The sequence below is a fragment of the Platalea leucorodia genome (assembly GCF_965183815.1).
Source record: "Platalea leucorodia genome assembly, chromosome: 1".
Lineage (NCBI taxonomy): Eukaryota > Metazoa > Chordata > Aves > Pelecaniformes > Threskiornithidae > Platalea > Platalea leucorodia.
Window position 1 is genome coordinate 145,949,376 of NC_138823.1, and position 20,461 is coordinate 145,969,836.

At 40.0% G+C, this 20,461-nt stretch overlaps 1 protein-coding gene across 1 annotated transcript in view; it reads right to left on the minus strand.

Annotated features, from left to right (window-relative positions):
* Positions 1-20,461, minus strand: part of CUBN (cubilin) — a gene marked incomplete at both ends in the record, with an annotated part of 152,681 nt that overhangs the window by 18,096 nt on the left and 114,124 nt on the right. Inside the window, 8 exons of the mRNA XM_082329622.1 lie at positions 257-386; positions 3,315-3,515; positions 10,808-10,957; positions 12,490-12,646; positions 14,971-15,158; positions 17,186-17,411; positions 19,287-19,408; positions 20,274-20,423. Of these exons, the coding sequence (XP_082185748.1) occupies positions 257-386; positions 3,315-3,515; positions 10,808-10,957; positions 12,490-12,646; positions 14,971-15,158; positions 17,186-17,411; positions 19,287-19,408; positions 20,274-20,423 (1,324 nt within the window). The remainder of the gene's footprint in view (positions 1-256; positions 387-3,314; positions 3,516-10,807; positions 10,958-12,489; positions 12,647-14,970; positions 15,159-17,185; positions 17,412-19,286; positions 19,409-20,273; positions 20,424-20,461) is intronic.

Consider the following 20,461-nt stretch of genomic DNA (forward strand, 5'->3'; position numbering starts at 1 on the left):
ATTTCTTAGCCTTCTTGCTAACCGAAGTGGGAAGTTACAATTGTGGTGATGTTTTGCACATAACAAGTTACAAAGAAAGATGTAAGGGAGCCTGAAGTTGATAAAGGGGGCTTCAGTAGCCATTTCTCATTTTAGTTCAGCTTTCCCCTTGGAAAAGGAAAGATGATAGAGAGAAAATTGTCAATAATAGCTGTCTTCAATTGGAATCAGAGACCTCCCTGCCCCCTTGATGACAAGCTGAACTTGGATTACATACTTGAGAGCCACTATTTTGCCATTTCCAACGGTGATGTAGTATGAGCAGTTCATGTTGTTGTGATAATCAAGAACTGAATGGGCCGGACTGCTGATAACACCAACAGAGCCATTGAAAATGCCACCACAAGCTGCAGGGGAAAGAGAAAAAAAGAGTAATTACTATCTGAACACCAGCTTGGTCCTAATTCTCATATTTCTTGCAGGAGCTCGTGTTAGTCCTCTTTTAGTCATAAGGACAGAAAAGCCCTTGATAAATTAGGAGCAGTCTTCACTGTTATGCTGTGCTGGTTTTGTCTGGGATAGAGTTAATTTTCTTCAAGTAGCTAGTATGGGGCTATGTTTTGGATTTGTGCTGAAAACAGTGTTAATAGACAGATGTTTTTGTTGTTGCTGAGCAGTGCTTACACAGAGTCAAGGCCTTTCCTGCCTCTTGCACCACCCCACCGGCGAGGAGGCTGGGGGTGCACAAGAAGCTGGGAGGGGACACAGCCAGGACAGCTGACCCCAACTGACCAAAGGGCGATTCCATACCGTATGATGTCATGCTCAGCATATAAAGCTGGGGGAAGAAGAAGGAAGGGGGGAACATTCGGAGTGATGGCGCTTGTCTTCCCAAGTAACTGTTACACGTGATGGAGCCCTGCTTTCCTGGCGATGGCTGAACACCTGCCTGCCGATGGGAAGCAGCGAATGAATTCCTTGTTTTGCTTTGCCTGCATGCGCGGCTTTTGCTTTACCTGTTAAACTGTCTTTATCTCAACGCACGAGTTTTCTCACTTCTACCCTTCTGGTTCTCTCCCCCATCCCACCAGGGGGGAGTGAGCGAGCGGCTGCATGGTGCTTAATTGCCAGCTGGGGTTAAACCATGACACATGCCTAGAACTGTTAAATGCAGAGATGTCTACCAAGTTGTGCTCTGCAGTGGCAGACTGGAGTCAGTATCGAAGTAACAGGTTGTTACTAGTCCTTACCAAATGGCAATGGCTCTGTGTTTGTGCAGTAAAAGATTGAGCCTGATTTCAAGTGTGCTGCAGTAGGACCGGGGAACAGTGGGATGGGGAGGGTGCCCTGTGCAGCAGGGTGTCAGGTGTATCTGGAGAAGCCCTGTACCCGTTCTAGCTGGCCAAGGGAAACCTGGCTGATATGTGGGCAAAGAAATTCCCTCATCCAAATCCTGACCCCATTGAAGCCTCTGAAAGTTTGGCACTGACACAAAAGCAGCCACAATTGCATGCATAGCCCTGCCCCTAACTTTTCTGGAATAACTGTACACAGTCTCATCATCCCTCCACCTCCTGTCAGGGCTGGGGTATTAGTGTAGCATTTGTTCTGTGCAGAAAGGCAGAGAGGAGTCCCCAGGTGTCACTAACCCTGGGGACTGTTCCCCACCTCGCCTTGTGCTGGGACGCGCCAGCAGTGGGGGGTGGCTGAGATGGAGGACTGCATGCTTGCTCTCTGGCTGAGCAGCAAGTTAAACTCTGCAGCTGTGAACTAAAGGCACTGCTTGGCTTCTCAGGGTTTCACACCATGGATGCTGATGAGGCCAGGATGTGGCTAATGTTTATTCCCAGCTTCAGTGCTTGAGGGAATAAAAACTATTATAAAACCAACTCTAATCTCCATTGTTAGCTTCAGCCTTTATTTTATAATCTTAACTTGGCAAAAACCGTTTCCCTGCGTCCTGTTGATAAACAGCTTAAAGCCACACGCAGCTTTTCATGTTTGAAAGGACATGCCATTGCCCAAGCCACAACCTTAACAAAGGCGGTCCCATACAGGGTGCTGCTGGATACAGAGCCCCTGGCTCCTCAGCCATGCTCAGGCTGGCGGCCTGGAGCACTGGCAGATAAAGGACAGGAGCCGGGAGGATAAAGAATCAGCATTATTCTACACTAGGAGGGGGAAGCCTTTTTCTTTTTTTTTCAGCAAACAATACAACTAGAGGGAAGAGGAATGTTAATTGCTAGAATCTGCTCTGTATACAACAACAAGCTAATAAGGCTGCAGTCATGTTTCTCAAATGTCAGAAGTCACAAGTCAGATAGCAGCAACTGCCTTGAGTGAGTTATGAAGGCCTTTTCCATGAGTAACTGCACATTGTCATTTCTCAGTGCCCTCTGTCTTATCTGTATCAGGCCATTCATTTTATATAAAGAATTTAGCCTTATGCTTTTTGCTGTGGCTTTGAACATGAGGAATGCATTAAGGGAAATACCAAAGTTAAGAACTCACACTTTTCTCTGCAGTTAGAAAATGAAATAGCTTTCAAAAATCAAAGTACTGTCTCTACAAGTTAAACCTAGAAAATATTAAAATTGGTTTTGAAAATAAAATTAATCTTTTGGGATATTCATATTTGTGCAGATGTAAATTCTAAACTCAGCTGGAATTTTTTTTTTTCTAATATATATTTCCTCTTTAAAACAAAAGAGATCTCATGTGAATGACAAAAGGTTTTGGTGAAAATATTTTTTTAAAAATAAAAATATATCTAGATCCCAACTTTTATTTACATTAATACTTGGCACTGCAAGAGGGTCATCAAATGGAGGCATACAGCTGGGCCCATTTAAAGATCCTGTTATGGTTCCCATATTGTATAATGTAGTTTTAGTATAACAGAATCAGACCGTTCTCCTGTATGTGATAAAATCTTCTAAATGAACTCAGTTAAATGAACTGGTGATGTTTCTCCTTAAACTTTGTAGAAAAAAACAAAAAACAAAACAAAACAAAACAAAAAACCCCCAAAAAAACCCTGCCAAAATGGGTTGCATTTCTTTTCTACAGCAAAGAAAAAGTGTTTCAGTTCCTGACCTGGTCCCATGTGGTGTATTGAAACGAGAATTGTGAGATAACACATCAGTCAGTGACAAGACACACCAAACAGTCCCATGTCCTAGTCATGAGAGCTCTCTTGGGCAAGTGCAGAGGGAATATGAACCATCTACATCCATCTAAGGTATTCCCAAAATGAGGTACAACATTTCCTACACTGAACCTTTATCCATCCAGAATATTTCCACCACCTAAAGCACAGGACAGTGGCTACTCACCAATTGCTCTGTATCTTGCCTGGAATCCAAAGCCTGCAATGTGGGAGTCGGTGTAGAAGTTAAGCAGCATAGGTCCAAAGACGCTGACCGGGGCAGGGAGCTCATTACCACAGAGCGTGACGAGAGGACGCTGGGTAACCCTGGTCCCACTGTAGATGCTTACTCCATCATAAAGACAAATTCTGCTCAAGAGTGCCGGGGCTGCATGGACATACAATGCAGAAGTGTAAGCAGCATATTTTCCATGTGATTTACTGAGCTGCAAGTATGTAGGCCTCACACAGGATAAGAATTAAATTTTATATTATTTCCATTCCAGGATCTCAGGATCTCATTTGCTTGCTGAGGAAGCAAATGTCAATTTTTAACATGCAGAAAAACTGAAGCAGAAAAAGGCAAAGAGACCTTGTATATAAGACATCAGACTGGTCTCATTCAACACATCCTATCATCTGGAAAAGGCTCCAGGCCCCCTGGGTTCTTGGGAGTTCATAGCTGAGTGAGCACCACCTATGAGAAGATGAGAGGACCTGACAAAAGCATGGATCTCCTCTGCAGATCAAAGCAATGCACCTTCTGTTACAGGCAATCAGCTACCTGGTATTTCTTTCGCCTAATGTAGAAGTCAGCACTCAGTGCAGGGACTTTTAAATCATTAAGAGTGAGAATTTGAGAAAATGAAAAAATAGTCCATACAATAACGTGTTTCAGAGCTGACTTCTTTCTTTCTGAATTCCCTCAGACTTTGGAGCATCAAAACCCAGATTGTTCAGCTTGACTCAGAAGACAAAAAAAAGGTAAATTTAATCTCGCAGTTTGCCAGTGAAATGCTGTAACCGTGGCAGTCAGTGGAGATTTGGAGATGACTGAGCAATAGGAAAAGAAAGTGATTTTCAGGAGCAATCTGCTTTAGGGGGCAAATTGGTACAGATATTAGGGTGAGTGTAAAGCTGCCCATTCGGAAGCACTAAGAAACACAGAAATGGGCGATGTAGCATTCTACCTTTTTTTTTCCCACTGTTTTTTAGTTTCTCATTTGTAGTCAGTCTCCTGGAGGATCGAGCCATCCTCTCTGACTCCCTGCCCTACCTTCCTGACTTTCTAGCCAGCTCACCATTTGCAACCAGATTCGACGGAGACGAGAGATCCCACATGAATTAATTAAGTTCATCTAAGTTTCATGAAGGTCAGTGGCTGAGTTAGAGTGCCAGAGGAACGTCCCCAAAGAAGGATGAGCTGTGCTTTCAGCATAAGGGCTGTGAGTTCAGCAGCGATCCACTGAGCACCCTGGGAGCTCAGAGCCGGCTGGGAGCCATGGGCACGGAGAGAAGTTAGTGGCCCCCAGGGTGGTACCACCAAGGGATGGATGGTGGGAGCTAGAGAGGTTGGGTATCTTGTGGGAGCAAGAAGGGAGCCACACGGGTTATGCAAGGAAGCTGGCTTACTGCTGTCAGTGAAAAACACACTACACATCTACTGAAAACCAAGCTTCATTAGTTGTTAGGCTTATAGAACAACTTGGTGTTTTCTTTGTCTTTTTCTTCATTATTTACAAGCATAATGGAAGCTGGGGTGCCCCATGATTATTGAGGCTAAGTTATCATGTTTAGCAATCTATTAGCAGCAATGGGGCAGTTACTTAAACTGCAAAGGATTAATCGGGAATTATCTAAATTTAACAGGAGAAACACTGAGCCTAGCATTGCAGAGGAGTGATTCCTGCAGATTGGTCAGTCAAAAACAAGCTGCTTCCTAGTGTTGTAGGCAACAGGATGGCTCCTATTGAATAGGATGACAAATAGGAATGGAGTGATAAGTCTGTTTCACAAGAACAACAGAGTCTTCCCAGCATCCAGATACATTTTGGAACCTCTCTGGAGTTTTAATTTAAGAATTCTTTCTCTCTCAATGAAGACAATGTATTCTAACATGTTTTACAATTGTGCCGATAGGGAAATATGGTACTGATCTGACTCTAATACGAGTAACGAAGCTGAAAACAACCAGCCACATCAGATAACTGATTACACTGTTAATTATAAAATAATTAATTAAAAATATTCTTCATGTCCTACTCTATTATGAGAATACTTGATAACACGATACAATTAAAAAAACTTAATCAATTTTAAAATACAAAGAAATGAAAAAAAAGAAACGGAGGCAAGTGCAATTTCAGAATCAAAAAGATTTGAGAAAGCAACTCAGGTCCCTTTCTGGAAACATTTTGGAGAAAGGCATGAAGTGAAATGGATTTCTCAGCAAAGCAAAGGTCCACAATACCCGTCACAAGTTGTTTCCAACTGCTGCACTGGAAAGAAAAAGATGGTTGATGTAGGACTGTGAGCAAAAGGCTTAATTTCTAGCTTTGAAACCCCATTGTTTGGGCCAATATTGTCTATGACCCATGAATCCTGGCAGGACTGATGATTGTTTGATCTCTATCCTGTAAGTCATCACTTGTTTACACTTCTCCTTAATCTCTCACCATACTAAAATGCATTATTCTGTAAATAATCCCCAGCCTCAGATTCCTTTATCCTATCTCCTCATGTCATACTTCCAGCCTCTACACATACTCAGCACATCATCAGCAATTCTTTTCTGTGGTTTATTTCCTCTAATTCTATCATCTTTGATCTTTTCTAGACCAATTTCTGTCCCTTGCACTACAATGGAACAGCTTTCACGAGTCTCTGGAGATCTTTTCTTAGCCAGATGTCAGACCCACATCCTCTTTGAGCTGACAGGCACTTTCCACATAGCTAGCACTGTTTTTCTTCATAAAACTTGTCTACTAAGAGCTTTTGCTCCTCTTTCTGATATTACTGTATTCTCCCCTCTGATTCATGCATGGGGATTCAATGAGACATCTCCTTTCCTGTCTTTCTCTCTTTATCTCCACATTAGCTCTATGTAATCTCATTTCCAAGGACAGATGCAACTGCTATCTCTATGCTGATGACCCCAGAAGTCTGTTTCCCTCCTCCAGGCCTCTTTCTGTTCAGATTAAAACCTTATTTCTGTCTCTTAACAAAACCATTCAATAGGAGAGCTTTTTACCCCCTCAAGTCTTCCCATGCATCTTCTTTCTTTACAGCCTCATCATTTTGCCTGCCCTCATTAGGTCCATGTCTATGATTTGCATCTCTCTAGGTCTTCGCATCCAGGCTAGATGTAAATATTGTCAAGTGTTTCCAGTTATTATCTTTAAGATAAACTCATTTGTATCCTTCCACATACCTATGACTCTCACCCAAAACCCAGCAATTTTTCCAACATGAATACTGTACCATTTGTTCCTCTAGCCTTGACAATATTTCTTCCAAATACTGCTGGAGAGATCAATTACTTGGCCTGACATTATGAACATATCCCTCTTTCTTTGAATTGCTGCATGTATTTGCTTTCAAGGCTTCTTGTTATCTATCTGCGCTCTATTTGTCATCTCTTGGTACCGCTCAGCATTGATACATTGACTCCTGCCTCCAAAGTTCACATGATAAGAGCTTCAGTTGTTCTTACATTACATTTTGAAATATGCCTTTGTGTTGTCTCCTTTCCATTTAGCAGAAATTTCTGTCCAGTCTCATTATTCTCCGTAACATCATTTCTTTGATACGATGCCTGCACAAAAACCTTGACCGAATTTGGGCCCCTAACTATCATCATTAATAACAATGTCCTCTTTCCATCTCTCTGTCTATAGCCATAGATTCTGTTTCATTCTATATTGAGACAGAACCTGTCTTTTTGTTTAAAGTTTGTAAAACTTAAAATAATGAGGGTTTGGTTCACAACTGTAGTTTCTGGTATAAATGGTAATACAATTAGTAATTACTAATGTAGGAAAAGTATTACGCAGATATACTCCTGTGAAATATATTAACCAGGTCCATAGCACAAGATACTATTTTGAAAGCAAGGACTTACAAGTCTTTCATATATATATCCTCTTTCAAAATAATCTATTGCAAAAGCTGTCTGTTTTCTGAATTGCCTAGTAACAACTGAGAAAGCAGACAGAGAAGACTCCAAAATGAAGCTGTGACCCTATCTCAGATTGCAAAATTACAGTTGCACGTTTAAAAAAAAAAAAGGAGAAATAAACAAGTTATTAAAACATTTTTCAGGTTGACATGGTATCAGCACAATGCAGTTGTTTTGTATGGACAGAGTATAAATACTACAGATAGCAAGTCTACTAAGATAGGTAAGTTTTTTTGTCTAATTCTAATACATTAGATTTGTGTAGACCTTTGATCCAAGGAGGGAGGACAGAAGGAAGACAACATTTATCACTGTTGCACAAATGGGGCTGAAAAAACAAACTCAGCCCCATTTGTTTGGTTCTTTATAAAATAACCAAACACAACATTGTAGGTGGCACTACACGAAGCAAACAGCAACCTATGCAGCTTCACAAAACAGGCAAATCAAAAGAGAGGTTCTGTAACCATATTCAGTTTGGCACAGGAAAAGACATTCTTCGGGCTGCAAGGAAATTACAGAGACTAAGCCAAACTCCATTCATAGGGTTAATCTTGCCTATGTTTTGCTGCCTGTCTTAAGTATCTTGTGTAAGCTATTGTCTATGGCTTCCTGGAATAGTCAATGGGTAATGAGTGAGAGAGGCCTTCAGAGGGCAATTCATTCCACCTGTACGACACGTTTGCTTTTTGGTTTAAAGCACTATCTTTTTCACTTCACTATAGGAGGAGATAAGTCTAGATGATAAATCTAAATTAGATGTTTATTTTCAGGGGCTCAAAGTCAGATAAAAACATTTTTTCTACCTACAAGGAAGCAGCCAATTTAGATTAAATTTTAGATTAAATTTAATTTAATAGAGCACAAGTCTTATGAGGAGCGGCTGAGGGAGCGGGGGTTGTTTAGCCTGGAGAAGAGGAGGCTGAGGGGAGACCTTATTGCTCTCTACAGCTACCTGAAAGGAGGTTGGAGCGAGGTGGGGGTCAGTCTCTTCTCCCTAGTAACGAGTGATAGGACGAGAGGAAACGGCCTCAAGCTGCGCCAGGGGAGGTTTAGGTTGGACATTAGGAAAAACTTCTTCACCGAGAGGGTGGTCAAGTATTGGAACAGGCTGCCCAGGGAAGTGGTTGAGTCTCCATCCCTGGAGGTATTTAAAGAACGGATAGATACGGTGCTCAAAGACATGGTATAGATGGACTTGGCAGTGATAGATTCATGGTTGGACTCGATGATCTTAAGGGTCTTTTCCAACCTTGACGATTCTATGATTCTATGAAATTTTGATCACAAAATCAACGAATGCAGCTTCCTCCAGTTCTCTCTTGCTCTGTTGCTTGCTATGTTTAGTGCTTAATACATATTTAATACATAGTACATGCGTGTCATGTTCGTTTGGTTCCAGATACTGACACTGTATCACTGCTGTGGGTTAACTGCCTCATTTGGAGTCATTCTTTATAATCGGAACAGACATCATAATTGAAAACATCACTACTCTACAGCAGAGATCTGTGACTAACCCATGAAGTCATTCAATTTTGTACCAATGTGTCACTGCACTGTAACCAATTACCTTCTGCCTTCTAATTATCTGGAAAAGATATCTCAACCAGTTAAAGTCAATGAGATATGTATGCCTTACAGGCATTATTTTAGTTACTTCATTTCATTACTAAACAACCATGAAAAAAAAATTGGATTTCTTTTGAGAGGTCAAATAGGTAGTAAATTATGTTAATTGGACATGTAGCTAAACTTTAAAAACGCAATCTAGAACATCTGTACTAGCATGGTTAAGATTTTAAAGGCCACACTCAGCAACAATCTAAGCAGGTGCAATGCTTCTTTGCACATGGAATAACTGGAAATGTTTTTAACAGATGCTGCCAAACATTGCTCTGCCTTTGCAAAAGAACTAAGGGAGTTCATGCTGGAAACCCATAGGCACATGTGCTAAACATGTTCAGTGGGGCAGCTGAATACGTTTTCACTTCTGCATGATAGTTTTTAAGATCGTGGTTTCAATCTTCTTTCCAATTCAAACCCAGGCAATTTCTCTTTGCTGCAGGGTTATATTTTAAGATTTTGTGAAAAATATTAACAATCAACAACTGGAGAGTGTCATACTTCCTCTTTTGTAACCAGATGTCCTTTAGCTCATACCCAAAGTTCTTTTCTCTCATGTGACTAAGGACTTTTAGTTTGTGTAGCCTAAGGAAGCCTATAACAATAAAGGAGCAAATTGCCCGGCAAGAAGTAGAATATTTTTAGCATTTATTTAGGTCTATGTTTATTAATATGTCTGTATCACTTACCTCTTTGCTTTAACCTTCCTAATAATAAAAGTTTGAGTTAATTTATAAATTAACTGAATGCACAGACAGAATATAGACACAGAGATGTCAAAATTGGCATAATCTGATTCAGCCTAATATTTAGAGTGTCTGCTGAATAATAATGTCTTCTACGTAAAGAAATTATGTAATTTCTGTGGTTTACATTTCATTTAAAAAGAGAAATTCTTAAAGTAGCAGTTTGTATTGGGAGATGAAAAAACTGTTTCCGATAAAATCATGGTCATATCAAATCTTTGTCTCAGACCTAAATTAAGTTTGGACCAGAATACTTCTGAATTCAAACAGTTTGCACACTTAAAAAGAAAATAAAGGAAGCCTATTTTCTGACTTTATGATTTGGTCTGAAGAAAAATTCAAATTACGCATCCCAGGTTAGTAACAAATTACTCAGAAATCTCTTTGTCTAGGTGACTTCAAGGGAATCAAATTAAGATGGCCTCAAAATATGTGATGCCACCCAAGTAGTTTGGACACACTGGTCCCTCTGGGTTATCACGACATCCCTACCCATAAAAAATTTGATCCTATCAATCAATCAAAGTTGGGAAAGTTTTACCATTCAGATCAATGAGACCAGGATATTATACCTGTTATTTCTTGGATAAATGCTGCCAAGTTTGAAAATCTCAAGAGTGACTTTTGTTGATAGGTATATACAGGGTAACAACTTTTATAGCTTTCCAGCTACTGTAGTCTTTCACCTAGTTTCACATTTATATGTTCGTACATTCTTGTATAATACCTGAGTATATTTATATCCATTTTATCAGTTAGGGAAACAGAAACACTGAAAATCAAAACAGCTGGCCTAAGATCAAAACGATTATAAGACTCGATGGCAAAAAAAAAAGACAGGAACAAACACCCAAATTGGCCACACTCACTCTTACACTCCACCCACCTGGCAAATTCCCAGCTTCATTGATGCAAGATATTCAATGAGTGAGATCTATCTTCACTCTTCTGGAAGCCGTCAGTGATGCAAAACTGAACCCTGAAAACTATCTCTGTAAATGTCTGTAAATGATTTTCAGAATGGACCAGAAAACTAAACCATCAACCATTTTCCATGATAGAAGTCTGGTATGTTTTCAAGTAAGAAGTTACACTTCATAGTACATACTGAAATTATGAAGAACCAGTTACCTTCCAAGTGGAAAGTCTCAAACTCCAGAATCACCAGCGACTGTGGTCCCTGGTCTATGATATAAATGCAGTTCAAGTTGTTATCGTACTGACTAGGGTAGTTAGGAGAGACGATACGACCTGCAGGGCTGGTGAAATTTACTCCGCATCCTGCAAACATAAATAAGACATAGTTATAATCCAGAGGATAACATCATTCCGTTTTTGCAGTGAGAAAACCTATAATGTACACAAGGACCTCATCTCTTCTTAAGAAGCTGATCAAAAGACCAGGGAGAGTAGTATATATCATGATGGCAAAAGTAGGTCTTACACACACACACAGAGCAATGTTTTTGGGAAATATAAGGCCTTCCTGCCTACAGCCTCACACAGTATCTTTGCATGTCTTGGATAAGACCAGGCCATAGCCCTTCAGCCCACCAACCAGAAGGACACAGCACTGCCGTTCTTACCGGTTTGGAGCCTGCACTTTTCAAAATCCCTTAGTACGTACAAATGTAGCTGAACTGGACAGGGAGTTATTGGGGCACATCAGCAGTTTAGGCTCATTTGAAAATACCCACGTTAGTGGCAAGTGGTACCATTTTTGCTTCATGCCTGACAGCCAAGAGGATGCAGTCTGCTGTAGGGCCCTCTCTGGGTTGCTTTGCTACATGCAGAGGCAGGAAAGGTTTGCCACCCAGAACTTCTCAAGCACACTGAACTGTTCGTTTTCATGGAGCTCCTTCAGATCCTAATGACTTGCATGGCCTTGGGGTTTCTCTTTATTTTAAGCCACAGGCTTAAAACAGTGCAGTGCACAGTGAAATGCTGGTATAAGGTTAGGAACAGCCATATGAAGCCTGTGATTGTCTCCACTAAGAGGCTGTTAGTCGTTACTGACAACATTAGTGCAGACATTATAAAAACAAAAGCAGTTTCAGTTCAGAATTCTATATACTTCAATAGTGTCTTCCTCTAAACACTTCATTTCTCACTGTTTTAATCTGAATCCAGTGAAGGGAAAGTGGTTTCCTTTGGCAACATCCTACAAAAAAACCCAAACAACCGACGGCAATTGAGCACTACCTCTTACACTTCTGGTGGGTCTGACCATCACAAAGTACAGGCCATGGTGAAAGAAATGGAGAGGCCCACCCAAGAAATGCTACTTGAGCTACATGAAAGCAAATACAACAAAGCAAAGCAAAGGCCAGAGCAGGTGGTGAGAAGACATTTCTCTTGAGAGCAGTTTATGTGAAGGACATGGGCTACATCATACACAGGACAAATTACCACAGTTTCAGCATGTGCCTTGAAAAGAAGAACAGAGATAAAAATTCTAGAGGAGGAGCAGATCCTTTTTGCTTTTTAAGAAGATTATAGCTTTAGCCTCCAAACAGTTTAACTAAAGAGAAACAAATTCTTAAAATTTAAAGCCTATTCATTTCTTTCCAGCACACTGAAAAGGCAAAGGTGGCTAAGAATAGCTACAAAGTTATAGCTGCATGAAGGATCTTTGGCAAGTCCAACACTGGAGCACACAGTAGCTCCATTGCATTCAGTAAGGAAACTCTTGGTTTCAAAAGCTGGGCAGAGGCTTCAATGCCTTGTTGGACTGAGGTCTGAATTGCTACACACAGATCAGACTAATCCAAAATGGACTAATAGAGCAGCCATCTGGCTTTAATGTTACTTACTGCTTACGAAAGATGCAGAGAAACCTGGCCCAGGAGCATCCTGAGACTGAAATACTGTAGTTATCACATTGTTTGGAGCAACAACAGGATCAGGAGCTGAACTTCCACATCCTGTAGTTAACAAAGCTGCTTCTTCTTCATCATTTCCTCTCCACACCTGACAAACCCAGATTGGAAATGGTTTAGTGCTTTCAAAGCCTATGTAGGTTGTGGGACCCCCCCCCAGGATTGCATATGCAACTGTTCTTTCCATAGACTTAGGGTAGGATTCATCTCACACTGAATCTTAGAGATCTAAATTGGAGCTAATCACTCTCTGTTCACTGTACAGTCAGTGGAGACAAAAAGACTTCTCTGAGGAGTCAATCACAGAATAACTTAGGTTGCCAGGGACCTATGAAGGGCATCTGGAGGTCATTTGCTTGAACCTCTGCTGATAGCAGAGCCAAAATAGATCAGGTCCAGGGAACCAGAGAAAAATATTTTATGCACATCATTACCTACCTCCATTTTGTTTCTGCTAGCTTGTCTCCATACACTCTATGAATATCTTTGTATACAATTAATTATTAAATGCAATCCTTCTATTATTCATAAGTCAATAAAAATCAAAGCTGTTGTGCTAGGGTAATATAGAGGCATAAAACTGGAAGATCTGGATCCTTAATATCTAGTCTTGCTAAACAAAAATTATTCCCATTTTTGTTGTTTTGCATTCACTTGTTCAATGACAAGTGTCAAATCATGTAGAAAGTTAACAAAAAAAATATAATTCACAAAAAAATAATAAAGAAAAAGATACATTTTTTTTTGTTACTATTACTTCAACTGTACTAATAACCAATTTAAGTTCAATCAAACCATGCATTCAAGAAGCACATGCAGGTTTAGGTAGGTATTTAAGTGAAACCCTCTTCAGGTAATTACTTAAACATGTGCTTGAGGCTCACGGTTTAAGCACTGAATTTCAACACACATATAAAATGAAACATGGGCATAAATGTTTGATGTTTCTGAGTGCTTAAATAATTTCCTGAATCAGGATGTTTATTGCCAAGGACTTAAAATGTCTCCTTAAGAAAAAAGAAAAAAAAATTTATTCTAATAATAAGTTTATTTTTCATCGATGTGTTTGAACAGTTTTTTTACTGGTACTTTATACCAAAAATATATTAAAAACAAATAATATTTGGTTTTTAAAATAATGTGTTTGAAAGAAGTCTAGTGGAACAAGAACAACCACATGAAATTGTGATTGCTCTAAGCAACCATCCTAGAAAGGGTTAGCCAAGGGTTAGTCTGTAAGTGTAGGCATATGAATAACCTCATTCATCTGGCCAGGTGTTTGAGGCAATGGATGCTCAAAGGATTAATATAAACAGTCCATGGCCTGGCCAAGATTTTGCAAAGTCACTATTGATTTTGGATTCCTCTTTTTTGGCTGCTCAGCTTGGAATGAATGGAAGAAACTTACACCTGTTCTGCACTTCTTCATGTCCAGACACCTTCATACATCTCAAATTGGACATTCAGAAACAGAGGTGGACATCACCAAAAATTTCAGATTTTTCTCTATGGAGAAAATCTCCAGTTGGCATAGTTTTGACCATGTCATTCCAGACAGTTTAGAAATTTGAAATTAAAGCATCTTTAGTGGGTGGCATTAAGCCTTTCATATTAGTGAAATTTATTGTAACATATTACATCAATGAATCAGAGGAGCAGGCTATGAAAAGACAAATCTAATAGTATTATTTTCCACAGCCTTAAAAAAAAGAGTGCAACTGTGGTTTGTAAGTTAGTTGGTATAGATCAGATGTACAGCTGCTCAAGTCTTCCTACATGTTGTCAAATTATGTTTGCCCTTTATTTCAAGTGGGAGTTGTACTGCTGTGGAGAAAATGAGCACAAAACCACTGAACGTATGCCAAATGCCTGAGAAATAAATGACACTGAAAAATTCAAAGCATGTCCACTCCATTCTATTGATTTGAAAACAAGTGGTTCTTGACAACCTATGAAAGATAAGAATGCTATCTTTGTTTTTTGAGATAAAAAAAAAGAAGGATTAGTGCAACTTGGACAATTTATATACTTATAAAGAAGTTTTGTAGAATTATAGTGTCACATTCCTGTTGTTTTATTCACTGGAGTAATTGAAAAGGTCTTTTCATTACATTATATTTTCTCATTATTTCCTGGTTCTGAAGCCACATGTACTTTTTTCATATTTTTCATTTTTGGGGCAGCATGTAGGGTGATGGAGGTGAAACCTCAAGAACTGATAAAAATTAAAAATATATACAAGCCAGTTCTCAAGGCATACAGGAAATTGACTGTATTGGTGCAAGGATTTCAGTTTATACTTCCTGATTTTTGTGCCTTGACAATCCTAGCTATGACATGATTGAAAAACAGCATTCTGGAATCATGACTTCTTAAAGCACTGCTCTGCTGATCTAATGCCAACAATTGTTTTACCTTCACATAACTGCTCTGGCAACTTCCATTGCTATCTGGGATCTGGAAGTTACTGTGGAAGTTCATCTCCAAGTGTTTGCTTTCATGCGTAATGATGGTCCATGTGCATCTGGTGTTCACGGGAAAGTTTTGAGGCCAGTGAGGAGACTTGATCATACCATTATCTGAATGAATGATTCCACCACATCCTGGAAAAAATAGCAACAGGTGAGAGAAGTGTTCAAATGTTTCCTGTTGGTGTCAGCTTTGAATGGCTGCTCGCTTCTGTGGCTGCAAGAGTGAGAGAGGAAAGCCCTGACACCCGTTCAAATTTCATTTACCCCTCTTCTGCTTAATTTTCCTTCTCCCACCCCTGCAGCAGGGAGGTAGTTACACTCTAGAGATCTGTCTTTGTACTTTACTTTCTCTTCTTCACAAGCTTCTTCTCCTTGCCGGTTCATACCCTTTTGCTCTGGTCCACCTATATGTTGCTGACAATTAGGACACAGAGAGAGTGAGGGTCAAAAATACATTAATGAGGAGCTTCTCCCAAGACTGTGCAGGTTCCTTCCCACACCCCACAGCACGAACATCATGACTGACAGCCATTCAGAGGAGTACCCTGGGGAAAAAAAAAATCAATCTACTGCCGAATCCTTGTTTTTCTCACTCTGCAACAGGTTAATAATGCAGTTCTACATGTGAATCTACTCAAGCTACATCCGTTTACCCAGGGCAAAATGGTGGCTTCTCCTCCAGCCCAGGCAGCCCTGTGGATCTCAGTGGGATTACGGAGAGGGCTGAAAAACATGCCTTTAAAAATTGTTAACAGATTCATTTATAAGGGGGAATAGTTGGTCATGGCTCTGTGACAGCTCATGTTCTTATACATAATAAGTTTAGTTAATTTGAAACATACTTGCAACTACCATGCCAAGAATGATTTACTAGGGCTATGCGTACAGTACTAGCAACCCATTATTATTTCAGTGACGATGGATGAATAAAGAGCAAAAAAAGCTTTATAACATTCTACTTCTTTTCCTCTTAATTAAAATATATACGTTAGCTTTAAAAGAAAGGTTTTATTTTTCATTCTGCTATGTTAGATAATGGCAATTGTGTTTAGAAGGCTATGAGGCCAAGTTTTGCTCACACATACAGAATGTAAACCCAGAGATTCTCAGTGAACAAATGAGAAGAAAGCTGAGGAAAGGACCCCAGGTATATAAAAAAAGAAATCTCCTTTCACAGAGAGAATACCAACTATGCACATTGCACGTGTATGCTAATGTCTACTACATCACTGAAGAGTGGCCTTCCTTGCACGTGAAATTCCAGTGACGACAAGGAAAAGTGTCAAAAACCTGCTTGTGACAGCAAGCACAGACTACTGATACGTTTAAGACGACACTCCATCAACTGGCTGTGTGAATACTGCTAGATCATTAACCGATGGAAAGCTGATCGGCATCAGCCAGAAGATTTGCAGCTGGAGGTGACACTAGGGAACACATTGTCAGCTCTGTACTGAGGTAGAAAGGCACAGTGAATTCTTCCCTGCCACCAGCCAGCACATCTATACCTGCCTTCAGTCACCTCCTGAAGGACAGTGTACAAATGCTGAGCTACCGTTTGGTTTTTTTATTTTTTCAATCTGGAGAGATGATAATTTCAACAGAGGGATTTTTAAAATGTCCTAATTCAATCCTGCATGTGTACCACCTTCCAAAGTGTACCAACATCTCCACTAAAGAGGAAGAGTTTTAGGCTGTTGTCACATGTGCTCTTTGAGGAGTTCTCTCTGCCTCTCTGTTTTGAAGCTGACCTCTTTCTAATTTGAAGTGTTTAAACCAAATCAAACTGTGAAACAATTGTTATTCAAGAAATGAAATGTCTCATAGTCACTGACAATAGATACCACTGCTGGGAGGATAATGGGCATGGTATCAATTTACACACATCAAGAAACTGCCAGTGGGAGGCTTAAAAAGTATTAAATCGGTCCAAATTTGATTTCATTGTGTGAGATCAGACAACACTGGTGTAATACTTGACTTTTTTAGTGCTGGCTTCTCTCCGGAATGCTGAAGATGTTGGCATGTATTTCTTTTGTTCTTTAATGCAAACAGAAGTAAAGAGGAGGAATCCTATTTCATTTTGTGGTTGAAAAGTGCTATATAGGCATGAGGTGCTACTATGTTAGACCTGACAAACCCAGTATTTTTTCTCTTACCTAGAGATTCTGCTGTCCATGTTGCATAAAAGCCACCTCCTTGAATTGAGTGATCAGAGTTAAAGATGACAACTAGCTTGCTGGAACCAGACCGAATAGTCCCAGGGGATGTGTTTCCACAATATTTTCCTATGACAGGAGACCCAGGAGAGCCGCCATTCAGGATAGTAACAGAGTCCCACTTACAAAGCAAATGATTTTCAACGTGGAAGGCTGTAAAAGTAAGCTGCAACACACAAAAGCAACATTCAGGAGCTAACACCAGCCACACCAGCAGAGGGGTTAGAGCAATTCCAGCCAGATCCTCTAGCCATCCTAGCACAATGATTTCTTGGTATGCTCAGAAATCTGACCCTCACTTCGCCTTGATGCTCTCCTGCAAATATTGCTTGGAGTCTTGCCACTATAACAGCAGCTACTTAGTGTGAAGACAGAAATGGAAGAGGAACGCACACGTTCAAAACTAGCATTATTGGGACTTAACCATATGTTTGAACCTAAGTACGTGCTTCAAAACGGTCTTGAATATGTGCAGGTGTTGAACCACTTTCCTGCTCTCAAGGCTTCTGGTCACGAAATATGATGTTGCACATTCAAATATAAGTAGCTATGTAAGCAGAAAGCCTTGGATTTTTTTCTTCTTATTATTTTGAATCAGAATACTTAACAGTTGCTAAAAATATTGCTCGTTTCCATTAATCTGAGAGAAACAGTTGCATGGTTGGTTCCTGTGGCCCTGGATGCATCACATAAATAGACTGGGCTGGGCAGGCAGTTTCTGACCTTGTCTCCCTCCCACACTAATGCCATTTGTCCTTGGAGGGATATGCACACGGGTGAGATTTCCAGTTCAAAGATTTAGATTGCTGATCCAGTAGACTCCTGGATTTGTTGATGTTGAAATATTGATGTACACTAATGACTGCCTGGCCCTCTTCCAATAAGTTTTTTTTGCCAGTTCCAGGATTGAGATCTTTGTAGAAAAGTTTAGCAAATACATAGTACTTCTTCCTGTAACTTTTGTGTGTATTCATTTCCAAAAGAACTCTGCCTGAGGCAAAGACCAAATACAAATTTAGCTCAAATGGTTTAAGTTTGGAACTTTACCAGCAACTGAAACTGGTGGCTTTTACTGGAAAAGTCTGCCTTCACTGAGGGGGGGTGCTACTCAGTCCTTTTAAAATGGAAATTTACTTCCATCTGATTAAGATTAGTTCTGCTTTAAACAAATTTGCAGATTCAATAGAAATTTTGTGTTCTACTAAAATAATCCTGTATTCCCTGAAATAAGTACCTAGGCAGTGGTCAGAATATCATGCAGCAGAATAATTAGGACTATGGGTTTGCATTTCTAAGAAACACTTTTGTAGTTGTAAATAAGGAAAACATGATAGGGAAATTAGTGAAAGACATGACATATGAAAATCTGCAATTTGTTTTGACAAAATTGCTTTTCAGATATTTTTCTGACCTGGATCTCAAATGTCATTGATTGGACCTGTTCTTCAAAGGATCAGTCAAATAATCCAGTGAGTGAAGTTCAGCTCTCCTTCGTCACAAAGGTGCTTAAATTGGTCTCTCAGCAGTTTGGCTCAAGAAAGTAGCACCTCAGGTAGCCCGTTAATAGTTATTGGGAAGCAAGAGTAGCATCTCATTGGCGTAATTTGTACCAGCAATCATATTATCTTGCACACTAACCATTAAGACACAAAAGTAACTTTCTAGTAGCTTGTAACTTTTCTGCAGAGATGAAAAAACTTCAGCCTCATGTTTATTCTCATGATAGTGAGAATATCCATGCACATCCAATAATATAAGTTATTTTAGTTTCCTAAACATAGAAAGTCATTGTTTAAAGTAGAAGTCGGTGCTATGTGTTGAGGTCAAGTTAGACTAGGATCCCTCTGCTTTTCAAAAAGCACAATTTAGTTTGGTTGTGTTATCTTTGTTTGAGTCTCTTCCTTAAGTAAGGCAGATGGGAAGATATTTCATTCCTCCACATTTCTGATTTTTCAAATTGTCTCAAACGTGTTCCTCAAGATTCAGAGGGTGCTTCTTGCACTGCCAGCTGTGCACACGATCATGGCATTGTGTTACTCACAGTGATGGTTTCACCTTCAGGGGCTTCCAACAACCAGGAGCAGCGATTCAGGTTGCTGTAAGGCTCTGGGTAGTTAGGACTTGAGATAACTCCCCTTTCACCTGACTGTATACCACCACATGCTGAAGAAAAAAGTAACATTTCAATACATTTTAGGAACTGAACACTGTAAGCAAATGACTGGAAGATTATTCAGCTTGTAATAGTACTAAAATATGTTTAAGTTGGACTGGTATAGATAAGGATGAACAATTTATCTGGGAAAATCCAAGTTTTAAAATCTTTGTCATTGAATAGTGAGTAAACAGATGCAATGACCTTGAAAATTTGCATTTATTCTGATACTTAATATAGCTCTGCAGAACCTTTGCCAGCTGACACTTACTGCTGCCTCTTCCACCTTATCTTCCATTTATTTATCTCAGACTCCTAAGCAAACCAGTGCCATTCTTGGACGAACACAATCAAGTCAAAAACTTGCTGATGTGTCTAGATAAGCACCAAGGCTAAATTCAGCTGTGACAGGGAGAATAGTTGTGCTGGCATGTAAATGGCAAAGTGGTGTAATTTGCACTGATTTGGTTTTAAGTGGATTTCAAAATGAGTGCAAAGGTTCAAGCAGCAGAATGCATTTCAGCCATCCTAGCACTCTGGAGGCCTATTTGAAGTAAGCCAAACTTGGCTGGTGTTACCTGTTACACCCCTATTCCCAAGAGCAACCAGCTGTTCTGAGTGTTGCACTGCATTGCAAAAACTCAAATGTGGTTCAGGGAATGGGAACAGTGAGGCAGAAAATAAATCTGAAAGTTCAATTACTAGCATATGTTTGCTTTAGATGGATATAAATAGTGGCAGGCACTGTGTAACTTTTGAGGACCTCTTTCAGAGTTGATCCCATAGTGTATATTCTCAGTACCACCAAATGAATGGCAGCTTTCCCCAGAAGTGCCTCAGCCAGCAAGGGCAACAGTTTATCAAGCCATTTACCTTCAAACGTGTAATGGGCCAAGAATCCTTTATCTTCTGTGTTTTCATCGCTTACAAAGTGTACCCAGATCTGGGGGGCAGCTATGACTAGTGGCACAGATGGTGCAGCCTGACCACAAAGTCTGGATATTAATTCTCCGTCAGCATCCCCTGAGTAAAGAAAGGCAAAAGTACACTTTTTGAATCCT